Genomic DNA, 16,868 nt, shown 5'->3' on the forward strand with positions numbered 1-16,868 from the left:
CAAATAACTAAAATGATAAAAAATAACTAGTATATTTCTCTCATAAATACCTTTTTGACATACAAAAATCAGGTATCGGTTCTATCATTATTGATTATTAGAATTCAACTTCTTCTTTTAAGAATTCAGGCCTTGTTAAAATGGGTCAGTGATTCTGCAAGAGTGGCTGCTATGAAAAGAAGTGGCAGGATGAACTACGTGTGCCCTAGCTCTTCAGCAATAGAGTATGGTCTCCTGATGCCATCGCCCTCTCATTTGCATTGTGTAGCAGCAATTCTTTGGCATAGTTATGAACTGCTTGTAGAATATGATTTACCAGCACTGTTGGACCAAGAGCTCTTTGAGTAAGTATGATTATAAAACCCATTTCCCCTCCAGTTACTAGCACACTTTGGGGTTTTACCTGATTAGAAGTATTTTATGTATGTGTTTGGATTAAAATATTTTGAAAACAGCAGATATAGCCAGTTTAAAATGAGGTATCACACTTGTTTTTTTTTTCTGCCATGCCGGGGCCAACCCAGGGGCCCATGCATACTGTGCAAGCATTCTACCACTGAGCTATACTCCCATCTTCGTACTTTAAGGGAATATATCAAGAGCATGAGGCAGGGGGATCGCTGCAGGTTCAAGGCCAGTCTGAACTATGTAGCCAGACCCTGTCTCAAAAAAAAAAAAAAGGCAATACTGTCCACCTTCCTTATCTGAAATCAGAATGCTTAATGTGGATGTTCCTGAGGTGCATTATCTTTATTTGCTTTTTAAAATTTAATTTAATTGTATTATTTATTAGTACATGTATATAATATACATCTCATTCTTTATACTTCCCTTCCCCTATATTAGGTTTATTCTCACTTATAAATTTACCCACTAAGTTCTTTTCAATGTAAAACTTTGGAGGAAAATCATAGGTAACAGTTTTGAAGGACACTTTTTTTTATAGTCCTTTCAATAGGTCGTTTCCATTCACCCACACTCGTTCACTATATTTAGCGAAGGCTTTGATGAATTTATTCCTTGCTAACAGTGGCTTACAGAAAGCAGACTTCTTGTTCTCTAATCTGTGATTGTTGTATTTGGCCCTGCCAGTTGGCAGAATCCATGACCTAATTAATGAACCTCGTCAGTACCTTTCAGTTTGCACATAAGAACTTCTATGACCTTCATGACAGATTTAACCTAAGCACTTCTGTGGTGTAAATTTTCTTTTGTTACTTCTTTTTTGAGGATATATGATAATGATGTTGATTTTCTGAACTCATACTAGAAATTTAACCTAACAGCTACCTAAATCCTTAAATAATGTACATATCATAAGCCCTGAATTACAGTGTCACATTATTTAATGTCAGATAAATTACATTTTTAGGGTATATTTGATCTCTAATAGAAATACTTGAAGAGATTTATTCTTTCTTATTTAAATGTATGATTAATGTGGTATGTTTTATTTCCGTAGGTTACTTTTCAACTGGTCCATGTCTCTTCCCTGCAACATGGTTTTGAAGAAAGCTGTTGACAGCCTGCTTTGTTCAATGTGCCACGTACATCCCAGTTACTTCTCCTTGCTCATGGGCTGGATGGGAATTACTCCTCCTCCAGTGCAGTGTCACCATAGACTGTCCATGACAGATGATAGCAAAAAGCAGGATCTTACTTCATCTTTAACAGACGACTCTAAAAATGCACAAGCACCTCTCATGCTAACTGAATCTCATCTAGCAACCCTTGCTTCCTCTTCTCAGTCTCCAGAAGCTATCAAACAGTTACTAGACTCTGGTTTGCCGTCTCTTCTTGTGAGAAGTCTGGCTAGTTTTTGCTTTAGCCATATTTCCTACTCAGAAAGCATTGCTCAGTCAGTAGATATTTTCCAGGATAAACTCCGGCGGCATCATGTTCCACAGCATTGTAGTAAGATGCCTATCACAGCCGACCTGGTTGCTCCTATTCTTAGGTTTTTGACAGAAGTTGGCAACAGCCATATTATGAAAGATTGGCTTGGTGGTTCTGAAGTCAATCCACTCTGGACAGCACTTCTGTTTTTATTGTGTCATTCTGGGTCAACTTCTGGAGGACATAATTTAGCTGCACAACAGACAAGTGCAAGACCAACATCTCTTTCTTCAGCTGCTACAACAGGATTGACCACTCAACAGCGGACAGCAATTGAGAATGCAACAGTTGCATTCTTTTTGCAGTGCATTTCATGTCATCCTAATAATCAAAAGCTGATGGCACAGGTAAGAGAAAAAATACTATCTGAAGTTTTAGCTATCTTAGTATTTCAATAAAATGTTGCATTGCACTGCTAGAATTTAGTGAGGGCCATGTATTAAGGCAAGGTTATGGTAAAATTTAAGTGCATTTAAGCATCCGAATTTAAACCATAATTAAAGTACTAATATATCCTCTTATCAAAATACATGGTTTCATAAATCAGTTATTCCTTACGATGAGAGATGACTGGGAAATTCATGGGGAATGTAGCTGTGCACCCCTCCCAAACTCTGCCAGTTAAAAACAACAAGTCCTTAAGAATAATATTTTAGCTGCTAGCACAGAATTAACCAATAAACAGTGACCACTGTGTGCCATAATCTTCATTTAGGCATTGCCTTTTGATGTAGCTTGATTGATGTTACCATTGGTTTGCTTCTTGTTTGTTTTTTTTTTGGTACTGGGAATCGAACTTGTTTGCTTCTCGTTATGTAGACATTAGAGTATGTTTTAGATAGGAGCCTGTGAGTAAATCTAACAATAATACCAATTTATTGTACAAAGCCTGTTGGACCAAAAATCCAAAAATGTAGAATTCTTTGCCTGGCGTGATGGTGCATGCCTGTAATGCCAGTACTCTGGAGGTTGAGGCAGGAGGATCAGTGCAAGTTTAAAGGCCAGCCTGGGTGACATAGTGAGTTCACAGACAGCCCGAACTACATATTGAGACTCTTTGGTCTCAAAAAAAAAGGTAGCATTATTTTAACAGTAATTCCAGTTCCTGTTTGCAAAATTGTGCAGTTTGCCGACTTTCTGTGACCTTGGACATGTTTAACAAATAAAATGAAGCTAGTAGCACCTGTTTCAAGCAATTTTTTTTTTTTTTTTTGGTACCGGAACTCAAACTTGGGACCTTGCACTTGCCAGACAGGCACTTGTGCCACTGAGCTGTACACCCAGCCCAAGCAGTGTTTTTTTGGACAGGATTAAATAGTGTTAATGTATATAAAGTACCTAGCATAAAGTCTCTCTGAGAGAGAGGAAATAAATAGCACTCATAAGTAGCGGTCAGCTCCCCCCGCCCCCATTTAATAGTTTTTAGTGTGTAGAAGTATAACAGTAAAAACCTTTATAAATTATTGAATACTTTATTAAGAAGATAAGATACTCCATTGTTTTTAATAATTAGTGGGAAAATGCTGCTCTGCTTTTAATGTGACTTATTTAAAGTGAATGCTTAATTTACCAGTTTCAGCCAAGGGCAGTGTATGAATATTTTGAAAATTTGACTTATATGTGTGAGTAGCCTGAATTGTTTCTCTCATCACTTCATCACAAATTACCATCTGTATCTTACAGGTCTTTGTTTTATATTTTAATATACTTTAAGAAGCAGTTGTTGCTGTATTGTGACCACATTATTATTGACTAAAGGCAAAAATAAATTGGTTATGTTAGGTGTTTCTTGTGTGAGACTCTTCAATAGGAATGTCTTTTACCCACGTAAATGTTTCTTATCCTTTTAACTTTTTATCTGCTTTATTCATATATTTTAAGATAAAATTTTTTCTTGGTGCTTAGATGTGTTAAAATACATTTGTTAATCCTCATTCCTAATTTTCTTATTTATTCTTCAAAATAAAAAAAAAACTACAAATTATGCGTTAAACTTTTTAAATCTCTTGCCTTGGTAGGTTCTCTGTGAACTGTTTCAGACATCTCCTCAAAGAGGGAACCTTCCAACATCTGGAAACATTTCAGGGTTTATACGAAGACTGTTTTTACAGTTGATGCTGGAAGATGAGAAAGTGACAATGTTTCTTCAGTCTCCCTGTCCAGTGAGTATTTAACAGTTAGATTTTAATGGGTGTCTGTGTGTAACTGGGCCTTACAGTTTTTACCTGATTTAGCAAACTGAAAGAAGTGTGAACTTTATATTTAATGAGAGGATGTAGAAGTCTTCGGGATAACCCATTACTACACCTCCCCTTGAACAACCTTTTTTTGCCATACATTGTGTAATACGATTTGCCATCAAGACAGAGTGATACATTGCTAGGTAAAATACTATATATGCGAAAGTTTACCAACAAATTATATGGCAAACATACCACATTTATTTAAAAATATTTTTGTATTTTATTAAACTTTTTATTCTTTACGTGCTTTTGAATTTATTGGATAATGATACACATTCTAAAACGTTGACTTCTACATTTTTTTAATTTTTGAATTTGTTTTTCAGCTGTATAAGGGTAGAATTAATGCAACTAGCCATGTGATCCAGCACCCAATGTATGGAGCAGGACACAAATTCCGTACTCTTCATTTGCCAGTCTCAACAACGTTATCCGACGTTCTCGACAGAGTGTCAGGCAAGTCAGATTTAAAGATGAAGTTTTTGTTAGCTTCAGGTGTATGTGAAATTTGATTAATTTTACAACCTTATCTTACTGCTTCCATTCAGTGTTCATTCAGTGACTAGAGAAGGGCCTTTATTCGTTTCCCCACATGTCCATGCTTGTTAGTAGACACTGAGACTTGAAGATCTTTTGTGTATCTCTGAGGCACTGTGTGAAAAGTACTTCTCCCTGGACACGTGTCTGTGAATTGCAATTGCCTTTGTCTTCCTGGAATCCCAGCTCTGTCTTCAACCCAAGGTGACACCTGGGTTTTATTGGACTGTGGCCGGGGAATTTCCAGAAACAGGTGGGAGCACTTACCTCGTTAGTTCCTGTGCACCCGGCCACTGCTGTCCTGCCCTGCCTCGCCCTGCCTAGTGCCAGGTGTTAAGCTGTTACTTAATATGGTTTCCTGCTTATTATTTCTGCTAAGAAAATTTTTCTTGGTCATATCATTTGGTATTTAAACCCCACTTGTGTTTTTAGATTTTATTTTTGGAAAAGCAGTCTGGATAAATGGAAATCAGTTGAACTTCTGATTGTACTACATAAATTGTTAGCAATTAATGCTCTTTACATGCCTTTTCTTGCTATTCAGTGACTTGATTTTGTGAATTTTTTTTTAAACATTAGAAATGATGTCTTTTTGTGGGGGGAGGTTTCCAGTACCAGGAATTGAACTCATGACCTTGCGTTTGCCAGGCAGGCACTGTGCCACTGAGCTAAATTCCCAGCCCGATTTTGTGAATTTTTTGACTTAAATGTTTTACTTAGACATAGGTTAGTATTTTTGCTAGTTGGGATTACTTGGTTATAATGTAAAATATACTGTTTCATGGTTCATTTGTAATGTTTATAGAATTTTTTAATTTCACAAAAATGAAACTAAAGGCAATTATTTCCAGATTCTCGAAGATAACTATGAAGTAGGAAATGTTAGAAAAGATACTTGTCTCAGCCTTTTGAACATCAGAAAATTTTGGATCATAACTGTAGAAAAGTAAAAAGAGAATCCGTACCACCCATATCCACATAATGAAAAAAATCACTAATATCAAAACATTTCAGCCTTTTGATTTTTTTTTTTTTTTTTTTTTTTTGAGGCAAGGTTTAGCTATGTAATCCAGAGGCAGTCCTCCTCTTCAGCCTCCCAAGTGCTGGTGTTACAGGCCTGAGCCACCATGCCTGGCCTGGATTTATTTTCTTTCTTTCTTTTTTTGTTTTTTTGAGGCAGAGCCTCACTATGTAGTTCAGGCTAGCCTTGAAGTCATTTCGTAGCCCAGGCTGGCCTCAAACACACAGCAGTCCTCCTGCCTCGGCCTTCTGAGTGAGTGCTGGATTACAGGCATGCACCACTGTTCCCAGCCTGGCCTGGATTTCTTAATGGTTACATCACATCATTACCTCCCTTCTTCCCTTTATTTGTCAGTATTTTACTGTGCAGTTTAGTTTGGATTTGAATTCACTGTGTATCCCAGGCTGCCCTTGAACTCGCACTAACCCTCTTGCCTCAGCCTCCTGCGGGGTGGGATTATAGCCATGAGCTACCGTGCCTGGCAGCACTCATTTAGTTTGACTTTTTGATAGCATATTATGTGCCAGTTCCTTTATACTTCTATTTGTAGTATAAGTAGCAATCTATTGTAATGCTGTAGAGTCCTGAGCTCAAGTCCATATTTGCCATTCACAGGTTGTATCTGCAGCTTTCCTTAGGCTCTTTTTTTGATCTTGAAATTAGTGTTCTTTCTTGATGTCCATTTCCTAGTGATGAAATTGGGTGTAGTCGTCAGGCATATTGAACTCTGCTTCAGTAAAGCAAGTTTTCCTGCTCATTGTTTTTTAGTACTTCTAGAGATGGTATTGTTGTATATAGAGCATGGAGCTTGAACATCCTTTTTTAGTTCAGAGTTCCTTTTGTTATTACCAAATACTGAACAGTAGGCTTTGATTTACCAGCATTTCTTTCAAATGGCTTTATGTCATTTTAGGGCTAATATCCTGTAAAACTGTCTGAAACACTTACTGCTTCCCTTTTAATGATGGAAAAACAATATATTTTATGTATATTTTTTAAACAGATACTCCAAGTATTACAGCTAAATTAATTAGTGAACAAAAAGATGACAAAGAAAAGAAAAACCATGAAGAAAAAGAAAAAGTTAAGGCAGAAAATGGATTTCAGGACAATTACAGCGTTGTCGTTGCCTCTGGTATGCTTTGTATTTTTTAAAATTCTTATTTTGTTTCTATAAAAAATAATAATTTGTAGTAACAATAAAATGTATTAGTGCAAAGGCTGATTTAATGTTTTAATACTAGATCTTAAAATATTGCCCCAGAAACCTACTAGAGTTTGGCAGTGGAATTATGAAATTTACATTTTGTCCAAAGCTTACTGTTATTGATCAGATATGAACATGTGTGAATAGCTTAGATGTGTATTTGAGCTTGATGATTCACCACAGAAGTCCACTAAATGTTTAGGAGTTTTGGGGTAAACTCCTTGTTTTTAAAAGAAAGGTAAAAAAACTTAAAATGTCTTTACTAGTTTTCATCTATATATTCATAAAACGTTTAATTTTAGAGGGTTACTTTGTTAAACATAAGTGAAATAATTTTAGTTCAGATGAAGTCTTCATATTTTACTTTTCACTTTGGAGAGTGCTGTATGGATGTTCTAACCTGTTTAAGAAAAATTAATGCAGGATTTATTACACTTGTTTGTAGAAACTGCATTCTACTACATAGATGGGATCTGTAATCTTACACATTATAGTAGCATTTTTTACTTTCTTGGAAAACAGATAAGTATAGAACCAAAGTTATTTATCATGTGTCAATGGGTGCAAATACAATTGGGAGATTCGATATTGGATTAGAAGTACTTCTGTGATTTGACATTGGTGAGGAATGTGTGCTTTATTAAAATATTTTAGAAAAACACTTCTGTTATTTTAGTGTGTTGGCTACGTAGAACTTCAATGAATTGTTTTCTTTTAGGGCTGAAATCACAATCTAAACGTGCTGTATCAGCTACACCACCTCGACCACCATCCAGGAGGGGGAGGACGATGCCCGATAAGATAGGAAGTTCCTCCGCAGGTGCAGAGGCAGCCAACAAGATCATTACTGTCCCGGTGTTCCATTTGTTTCACAAACTCTTGGCAGGTACTAGTCATAATGAATAAACATCAAGAAAAATTTAATGATCTTACAGGCATATAAATCACCGTGGTAATAGCAGAATCATACTTGATCAGGTACTTTAGATAAATGACATATGCTGGGCATGGTGGCACATGCCCTGTGATCCCAGCACTCAGGAGAAGAGCCAGGAGGATTGCTGTGAATTCAAGGCCAGCCTGAACTGTACAGTGAGACCCTGTCTCAAAAAAAAAAGAGCTATTGAAATTTCGTCTAAGAAGTAAAAATGAAAAACGGGGTTACCTAGTATACATTCTTTTTAAGGATTTATGTAAAGTTACATTTTCTACTTCACTGACTTACTTTTCTTTTTTCTTTTTTAATTTCACTGGCTTTCTAACTTTTCTGTTAGTGTACTATAAAATAAGTTATATAGAAAGCAATGTGAAGCAAATTCTTAGGATGAGTTCTAGCAGTAGTCTCTCAGATACACCACTGGTAATTAAACAGCACAGCATTTCTTCTTGAGTAAAACAAAGTCTTTGGCAAATATATTGCATACGTTTGTTGGTCAAGATGGTACCCACTTGATTATGTTCGTACTATGTAATTAAACTCCCAGCTGATTGATGCTAGATTTGCTTTCTGAGTTTTACATTGTCACTTTATAATAGTGGTCAGGCTATGATTGGTGTATTTGATACATCTTTTTATAAATAAAGTTCTATGAAAATACAACCAATGTGCTATACCCTTAGCTATTTTTCTGTTACAACATAGACGTAGTATTTGCAGGGGCCTCTGTGAGTGACCTCACATTTTTAAGTATTTTTCATCTGGGCCTTTATGGAAAAAATGTGCCAACCATAGATTTTTGAACAAAAGTGTGTTACTTTGTTTCTATTTTGCCCATGATGTTGTACCTTAAATAACACTACAGATGTTATTGTTCACATACATCAGAAATAAATACAATTTGTAGAATTTCCAATGACTGATTTTCAAGTGTTTTAAAAGTGATGTCAGAAACAAAATTTTCTCTGACTTACCAAAAATAATGTATAATTGAATAAATCAAATTTCAGTAATCATTTCCCCTCATGGATTTCAACTTAGTGTACTGTTTTTAGGTCAGCCTTTGCCAGCTGAAATGACACTTGCCCAGCTTTTAACTCTCCTATATGACCGAAAACTTCCTCAAGGTTACCGTTCAATAGATCTGACTGTCAAATTGGGATCCAGAGTCATCACAGACCCAAGTCTCTCAAAAACAGATTCTTTTAAAAGACTGCACCCTGAAAAAGGTAAGTGTGTATCACTACTTTCAAAATTCCAGTCTTAGTTGGGTGTGGTGGTAAACACCTATAATCCCAGCACTCCAGGCTGAGGCAGTAAGATTGCCACCAGTTTGAGGCTAGCCTGAACTGCCTAGTGAGTTCAAGGCAGCCTGAGCTACATAAGACCTGTCTCCAAAAAAAAAAAAAAAAAAAAAAAAAAATCCAGTCTTTCATTTAGAAGACAGAGCTTTCCATCAATAATGACTTAATTTAAATTTTTATCATGTAAGTTTAGCTTTTCTTTTGACAGTCATTTATGAATATTACAAATTGCCATTATTTCATTTGAAAATTACGTTGTGTAAATTCCCCACAGCATTACTGTATGAGCCCATGTGCATGTGGTGAATTGTAATTTTATAGTCAAAATGAGAGCTCCAGGTTGCTAATAATTTATATTGGGTGATACTTGATGCTTATAAACATTTTTGCTTTTGCAGATTTGGGGTCATACTTTTTTTTACTTACACAGTCCATTAAAAATTTTAAGATTTTTTTTTTTTTGTATGTATATAACATAATTATGTTCCCACAGTGTTTTTTGTTTCTTTGTTTTTTTGGGTACCAGAAATCAAACTCTGGACCTCTTGCTTGCTAGGCAGGTGCTGTGCCCCTGAGCTACATCCCTGTCCCCCAGTTTTAAACATTCTGATTGTTTCCAATTTTTCACTACTATAAATGCTATCTAAATAATGTATTTCATAATGTGAATTTGTTATCATATTTAAACTCTGAATCTTTCTCATGATTAAGGTTTTTTTGGTAGTTATTGGCCATTTGTATTCTTCAGTAAATTTTAGTACAGTACATTTACTAGTTCATTTCTGCAGTTGGATTTTTGTTTTGTTCTCCTGTCTTTTTAATGTTTATAAGGTCTGGCTGTGTGTTGAATACACTAATCATTTGGGTTTTGTATTAAGTAAAAGTTAATCCAATATGTGATATATTTTTTAGTTTTCACCAAGAGAAATCTTTGTCATTATTCAGCTTTTCCTAACGATACTTTGGAGCATAACATATGCATGCTACTTGCTTGGAGTCTTTTTTTTAAAAATATAGACTATAACTTACAACTATGTCCTAAAGAACAGTTTTCCTCTAACTTCAGCATACTTATAAATTACTTACACAGATAGGTGTTAAAATGCAGATTTTGATTCAGCAGTAGTGGGGTAGAATTTCAGAGTTGCTCTCAGAGGATGCCCATAATATTATTCCATGACCCATGCTTCCATTAACAAGACGATGGAAGGCAGTATCAGAAGTCATTCAGAGATATTGTAATATCCAACCTTAATTCACTTGTGTCTGAATAATCATTTTTATGCTGTGTTGTTGAATAGTGAAGGCAACAAAATCTCCTTTCGTAAATGAAACGAATATGATAAAAATTAGTCCTTTCTTATCGGTTCAATTTCTTATAATGTATAGATCACGGAGATTTACTTGGTAACTGTGCAGAAGATGAAGCTCTTACTCCGAGTGATGAGTGCATAGATGGGATATTGGATGAATCTTTGCTTGAGACCTGTCCCATTCAGTCACCATTACAAGTTTTTGCAGGAATGGGTGGACTGGCCCTTATTGCAGAGAGATTACCCATGCTATATCCAGAAGTAATTCAACAGGTAAGATAAGATTCATAATTGGGTACATTCAATGGAAAAGCCCTTTGTACCACCCCCCTTTTAATTTCATTAACATAGAAGTATTTCTGCCTTTACAACCTTTGAGCATTGTGTAAGTCTTTCAAGGATCTGCCTGCACACAGCTTCAGGAAAGTGCTTGGTGCTGCAGAAATATTGAAAACAACACTTGCCAAGCAGTTGGCAGGACCATATGTGTAGGGGACTTTGTTTGGGTCAAGATCTATGGCTTCCTTTGGCGGCCAGCCCGTCTTCTTTCTATAACTGTTAGCAGGAAAGATAACGGCCCTTAGTCTGACACGAGACCCGTATTTCATGGTTAGGGTCTCCAAGCACTGCTTTCTTTGCTCTTTCGCAACTCTCCCCGTATTTTGGAAACTTCCGGTCACACTTAAATAAGAAGAGAAAGGACCTATATCGCAAGGCTATCGCCGAGGATGCTAAGGTGGTCAAGCAGCAGAACCCCGAAGTACGGGTTCTGTTGACACAGCTTGAAACCTGAATGAGTACAGTGAGGTAGGTGAGAACCATTCGAAGGCACCATAGTTTTGTAGGATAGGTAGTAATAATTTTCCCCAAAATAGCTTGGCCAAATTGGACAGAAAAATTGCACTCAGTTGGCTGGCTTTTTATACTTACTTGATAGCCATTTTTAGACAAATTTTAAAACTGAACAGACAATCACATTTGCTTTGAGGAAGTGAGATTTTTAACAATATTTTCCAATTTTGAAATCTGAAACCATCCCAAGGCACAGAAGCCATAGCCTCAACTGAAACTGAATTTTTGCAGGGACTGTTAATTGCCATTTGTACCTGTTACTGTATACGCACATGCATGCACAATGCTGTCTTTCACTATGTGACACAGGTTGCATATTTGAGATTTTAGTAAGGGATGAGCTAAAGGAAGAGAATATTTAATGACTACTTGTTTTCTAAATTAATCAACACTTAGTCTTCCTGTGTGTATAATGGTATAAAAGTTTGATATCTGAGTTTTTGACAAACTGAGATACTTGCTGTTTTAGTTACAGACTGGAGAAGTAGTCTAGTGTTGGGGCTTCTGGCTGTTAGAACTGTTAGGACAGGTTTGAACCATCACACTTTTGAACAGTGGGGGTATAACTAGCTTTCAAGCTTTTGGTTTGGGAGTTTAGATAGGTTTGGTTTTGGATGTGTAAATAGTTGGTTACTAAATTTGGTTAGATGAAAAAGGGGGGGGGGACAGGAAGATGGCTCCAGGTGCAGCGCCTGCGTGGCAAGCACAGGTTGTGAGTTTGATTCCTGGTACCAAAAAAAAAAACCAAAAAAAAAAAACAATTGGTTAGATTTCTCCTGACTGGCTATTCCTAAAACCTTAGTATATGTCCTAGTAAATTACACTTTGTGAATTAATTGTTACATATGCAGTTGTTTCATTTTGGATGTACCTAATTTGATAATTTAAAAAAAAATATTTCCATTTAAGGTCTCTGTTTGCAGGTCAGAAAATGAGAAATGTAATTGTATAATGCTCTGAAATGTTAAAAAAAAAAAGCTGTAAATAAAATCAACTAAATCCCAAAAAAGAACACTTGCCAACTTGTCACTTTGGTACATTTATTATTATTATCACCATCATCTTTATTGTCATCATTTTGTGTTACTTGGGATTGCTTTCCCCATCCCTTTTTATTTTAGATTGCCTTGAGCAGGTTGTTGATCAATTATGGATGGTAAAGCCTCTGCCACTTTGAGCTCAGAAAAATATAAGGATCACAGTGGAGAAAGCCTGTCCTGCCCAAAAGAATGCCCAAGTTATCATTAGCAGGTTTTGTAGGATGTTACAAGTGCTGATAACGGATCGGGGTAGAGCTTACTAGCAGAACTCTTGTGTAGTACGCCCAGTGCTTTGTGTTCTATCCCATGTAACACCACAGTGTGTGTGTGGCGTGTAGTGAGGCTTAGAAGAAAATGAGAAACAAGTTACTAGAAATTGAAGAAAAGGAATATTTGTTCCATAGTAACAGAATCTATAGTTCATTTATGTCCAAAATGTAGAAGCAGCACTTGTAAGAGATGAGTTAAGTGGTATAGCTGAATATTTAAGTGATTCCCAAGCAAAATTTTAAACGTACATCCTGTTGTTTTTCTTGCTGCTTATAGTAAAATGTGAGAAGAAAGAGACAAGAGAATTATTAAATAATAAGCAACTAATGTTTGACAGTTTGGAAAATGGTTAGCCTGTCTAGATCACAAAAGTTGCTACAATTAGAGATTTGCTATCAGAAAAGCTTTAGAGAAAAAACCAAGTACGCATGGCTAGACATTTTGCTAGTTCTTAGAAAAATCAGAAGGCTGGAAATTCAGTTATACGGAGAGCCCTTTGAAGATACTATCCCTGTTACTCGTGGATTCCCTTCATGCATCAAAGCACAAGTCAGGAGTGGAGGAAGTGATGCGGTGATGGGAGAGCCATGAAATGTACGGGAACAACCTCTGGAGCTGGAAAAGGCAAGGAATATCTCAAATAAAGAATACTGTACTGTTGGGTGAATGTGTTAGCAGATACTACAGGTTACAACACTGGTGAACTGGAAGATGTGTTAGAAAAATCATTCAAACTGAAGTACACACAGCACAAGGAAGACAGCCTAAAAGCTATGTGAGTTGAAGTGGAAAATTATATTTGGATTTACAGTCCTAAAAAAAAGTGGATTGAAACTGATGAAAGCAGTACTGAAAAGAAGAAAGTTTCCTAAATCAAGGTAAAACATCACCTAAAATTCAAAAAATCTGTAAACCCAAAGCAAGATCTGAAACCTGGAAATAGAGTGATGACAGTGAGAACAATGTGAACCATCCACAGAAGTGACCTTTTCTTTCAAAACAACACCACAGACAGCTGACCTTTGGACAGCAAGCATGGAAGTGAGATAGTATTGTTAAAGTGCTAGAAGACACACCCCTGTAATCCCAGCACTCTGGAGGCTGAAGCAGAGGATCGTTGTGAGTTCGAGACCAGCCTGGGCTACAAAGTGAGCTCAAGACCAACCTGAACTGCATAGTGAGACCTTGTCTCAAAATATAAAAAAAAAGTGCTAGAAGAAAATAAAATCTGCCTTCTTACAATTTTATACCCAATGAAGAAAATCCTTAAGTATCTCCCTAGGCACTAATGACAGAATAATGGGTATGGGATTAACTCCCTTGTTATCTGTAATTAAGCTCTCGGCAAAATACACTCTGAAACAAATATTTATAGGCTCTGGAGAGTAAGTAGAAGCAAAGAGAAATTAGATTTAAATTTAGGCTTAGAAATTAGATTTAAATATAGGCTAGAATCACGCTGGATAACCCTTGTATGTGTACAACTTTTCTCTGCTGTGCATGCCTCCATCTCTGAGGTAGAACAGGTAGAACTCAAATGTAAGCTACTGCCTTACTGACCAAAGTTTGATTCTTCCAGGCCAGCTGGAAGTTGAAAGAGGGAGGAATTCAGAAAGGAGGGAGCAGCAAATGAGGAGCTCTGAATTATGTATATACATACCTATACATTAGTTATTTCCAGTACTATGCATACAAATTCATTTTGAGGGCAGTCATGAGAAAGAGAAATAGATCATGAAAAATGAAGCAATGAAAGATGTGAAGAATGTGGTAAGATTGGTGTACAAGGTCCTATTAGGGAGTAAAGAGAAATAAGTAGTATATAACAGTAACAGAAAACCAACCAGGAAAAGGATAAGTAATAGGGAGTGGAGATTAAACTAGAGGAAAAGAAAATAAGAAAAAATATTAAGGGAAAGTTGAAAGAGAAAGCATGGGAGAGAGGGAAAAAGGAGGACCTATTCACACAAATAAAGTAATATTAAAAGGGATTGAGAGGAGGAAATGCACAGTAAAATTCCAGACTCCACCAAATGAGAAAAGCACATAGTAAAAAAACCAGGCATGGTGGTGAACACCTATCGTCACAGCTCTGAGGAAGCTGAAGCAGGAGGATCATGTAAGTTTGAGGCCAGTGTGAACTACAGCGTGAGACCTTGTCTCAAAAAAACTTTTAAAAAAAAAAGGAAAAATAAAATAATTTACCAATAGAGGGGCAAAGTAAGAGAAAAAATTCAGTTAAATGAAGGGGAGGAAAAAAGAAAGAAAAGTTCCTGCCTATATCCAGAAGAGTGTTTTTTCCCAGGGCCTATTGTCTTTAATCTTACAAGTTGTATTCCTCTTTGCTCTTCTGTGTAGTCTGAGTTTGGGTGGAGATTTCTCAGTTTCAGGGGACCTCTCTTTGTAAGCCTGTTTGAGTGACTGGACAAGCTGGAAACTGGGCCCAGGAAAGGTGTGGGTCATTGGCTTCTAAGGCTCTTTGATAGGTTTCTGCTAGTTAGGGAACCAAAGCTAGGTACCTCGGGTATATTCCAGTGTCCGTGGGACGAGCTTCCAGACACTAGGTGGAGGTTTGTGTCACGTCGGAGTGTCCAGAAGAGACCCAGGTGTACCCAGGGTTAATGTGGGGAGATTTCGGCAGGCCCAGTGAGGGCATGGAGCACCAGGTAGTGTCTGACAAGTGTCTGGAGCAGAAGGAAAGTCAGCTGATGGTTAGCCCTTGCTGCTAACCAAGCAGAGGTCTGGCCTGATGGTGCTGGGTAGGGAGTCTGCCAGATCTGTGGCAGTGTGTAGAATGGAGACTCCAATGCCCGGGTTAGGGTGCTGTGCAGCTGGCATGGAAGAGTGCTCCGGGAGTTTGGGTGCGCCAGGTGGAGAAGCATGTGAGGCTGGAGCTCCGATGCAAACCCAGATTGCCCAGAACTGGGGGTAGGTGTCAGAGTCTCTGGCTGGTCTGTGAGTGGGTGCCGGGCCCTGGGAGCCAGGTGTGGACTCAAGCCAGACCAGTGTTAGTACCGTGTGCCAGTGAACGTCCTAATTGTCGTGCGACAAACTTGAGGCACTCAGAGATGCCTCCGGCATGCCCAGGATCCAGTATTGATGACTCTAGACACAGGCAGCGTTCACCCATTTTAACTCGGAGGCTGAGATCCCATGGTGGGGAAGGAGACTCTCCTGCTTGCTGTTGGGCGTCTAGTGCGAACTGATGAACGTGCGGCCCCGCTGCAGTCTGCTCAGTGTTTGGAGAGAGGACAGTGGGATGGAGGGGCTCTTCTACCCCCAGTCTGTCCTGCGAGACTAGACTGCCGTGCTGTTGGGATCCCTCCGGCTGGGAGGGAAGTTCTCAAAGTTGCTATTTCCCGGCTGTGCCAGGGTGGCTGTTGCAGACTGCTTCTTCTAACTCCTGTGTGTATGTGTTTCTGATCTACAGCTGTCTTCTTTCAAGTTGATTCTTTGTTTCAGGGTGCACGCCCCTGCCCTGCTTCAGTTGCCTGTGTTTCTAGCTGAGGTTCTCTGAGTCTGTCCAGCTTGGCTCCTTGTGTACTCAGCCATGCTGGATCTCTTGAGGGCAGTCAAAGGCTAGAAAACCCAAAGAGCTGTGCAGAGATTCACTTGCTGCTGCCTTTCACAAAGGTAATAAAATTTTCAGTTTTAGTCCTGCCAGGGCCCGTCCATTAAAAGTAAAGACTACATTCCATTGCTAAAAGATTTGACATATAGGGGCTGGGGATTTAGCTCAGCGGCACAGCACCTGCCTGGCAGCGCAAGGTCGTGAGTTGGATTCCCAGTATCAGAAAAAAACCAAAAAAATTAAATAAATAAATAAAAGATTTGACATACAAATAGGGATAAAAGTTTCCATGAGTCAGTTTAGTCCACTAACTGTGACTACTAAAACAAAACACCCTCCAGGAAGAATGATAGACTAAAGAGTTGGTATATCATCTCCTCATATATCAAAGTTATTAGCTATGCAAAAAAGAAAATGCCGTCAAATAAATCAGTGAAGCTGAAGTATTACTATTATCTGAAAAGGACTTTAAAATAAGTATAATCTGGGAAGACTCCTCTTAAATCCAGTAATATCTGTAATTATATAAAACTATATTTAAAAAGTAAACAAAGTGAAGCCCAGGTGTATGCTGTTCACAGGAAATGTATTTAAAAGTCTAATAAAGCCTGTGTCCATATATATGTTTTTTGAGGGGGTGTCTTTTTGAGACAGGGTCTCACTGTGCAGTTCAGGCT

At 37.7% G+C, this 16,868-nt stretch overlaps 1 protein-coding gene across 2 annotated transcripts in view; it reads left to right on the top strand.

The window, feature by feature from the left end:
• Birc6 (baculoviral IAP repeat containing 6) overlaps positions 1-16,868 on the top strand; it is a gene marked incomplete at its 5' end in the record, with an annotated part of 183,622 nt that overhangs the window by 103,106 nt on the left and 63,648 nt on the right. For both annotated transcript variants that reach the window (XM_013517560.1, XM_013517561.1), the window contains 8 exon segments: positions 123-344; positions 1,463-2,243; positions 3,915-4,058; positions 4,466-4,595; positions 6,701-6,832; positions 7,623-7,790; positions 8,897-9,070; positions 10,535-10,731. In XM_013517560.1, coding sequence (XP_013373014.1) covers positions 123-344; positions 1,463-2,243; positions 3,915-4,058; positions 4,466-4,595; positions 6,701-6,832; positions 7,623-7,790; positions 8,897-9,070; positions 10,535-10,731 — 1,948 coding nt within the window.

Source organism: Chinchilla lanigera, unplaced genomic scaffold, assembly GCF_000276665.1.
Source record: "Chinchilla lanigera isolate Chin_1 unplaced genomic scaffold, ChiLan1.0 scaffold00040, whole genome shotgun sequence".
Lineage (NCBI taxonomy): Eukaryota > Metazoa > Chordata > Mammalia > Rodentia > Chinchillidae > Chinchilla > Chinchilla lanigera.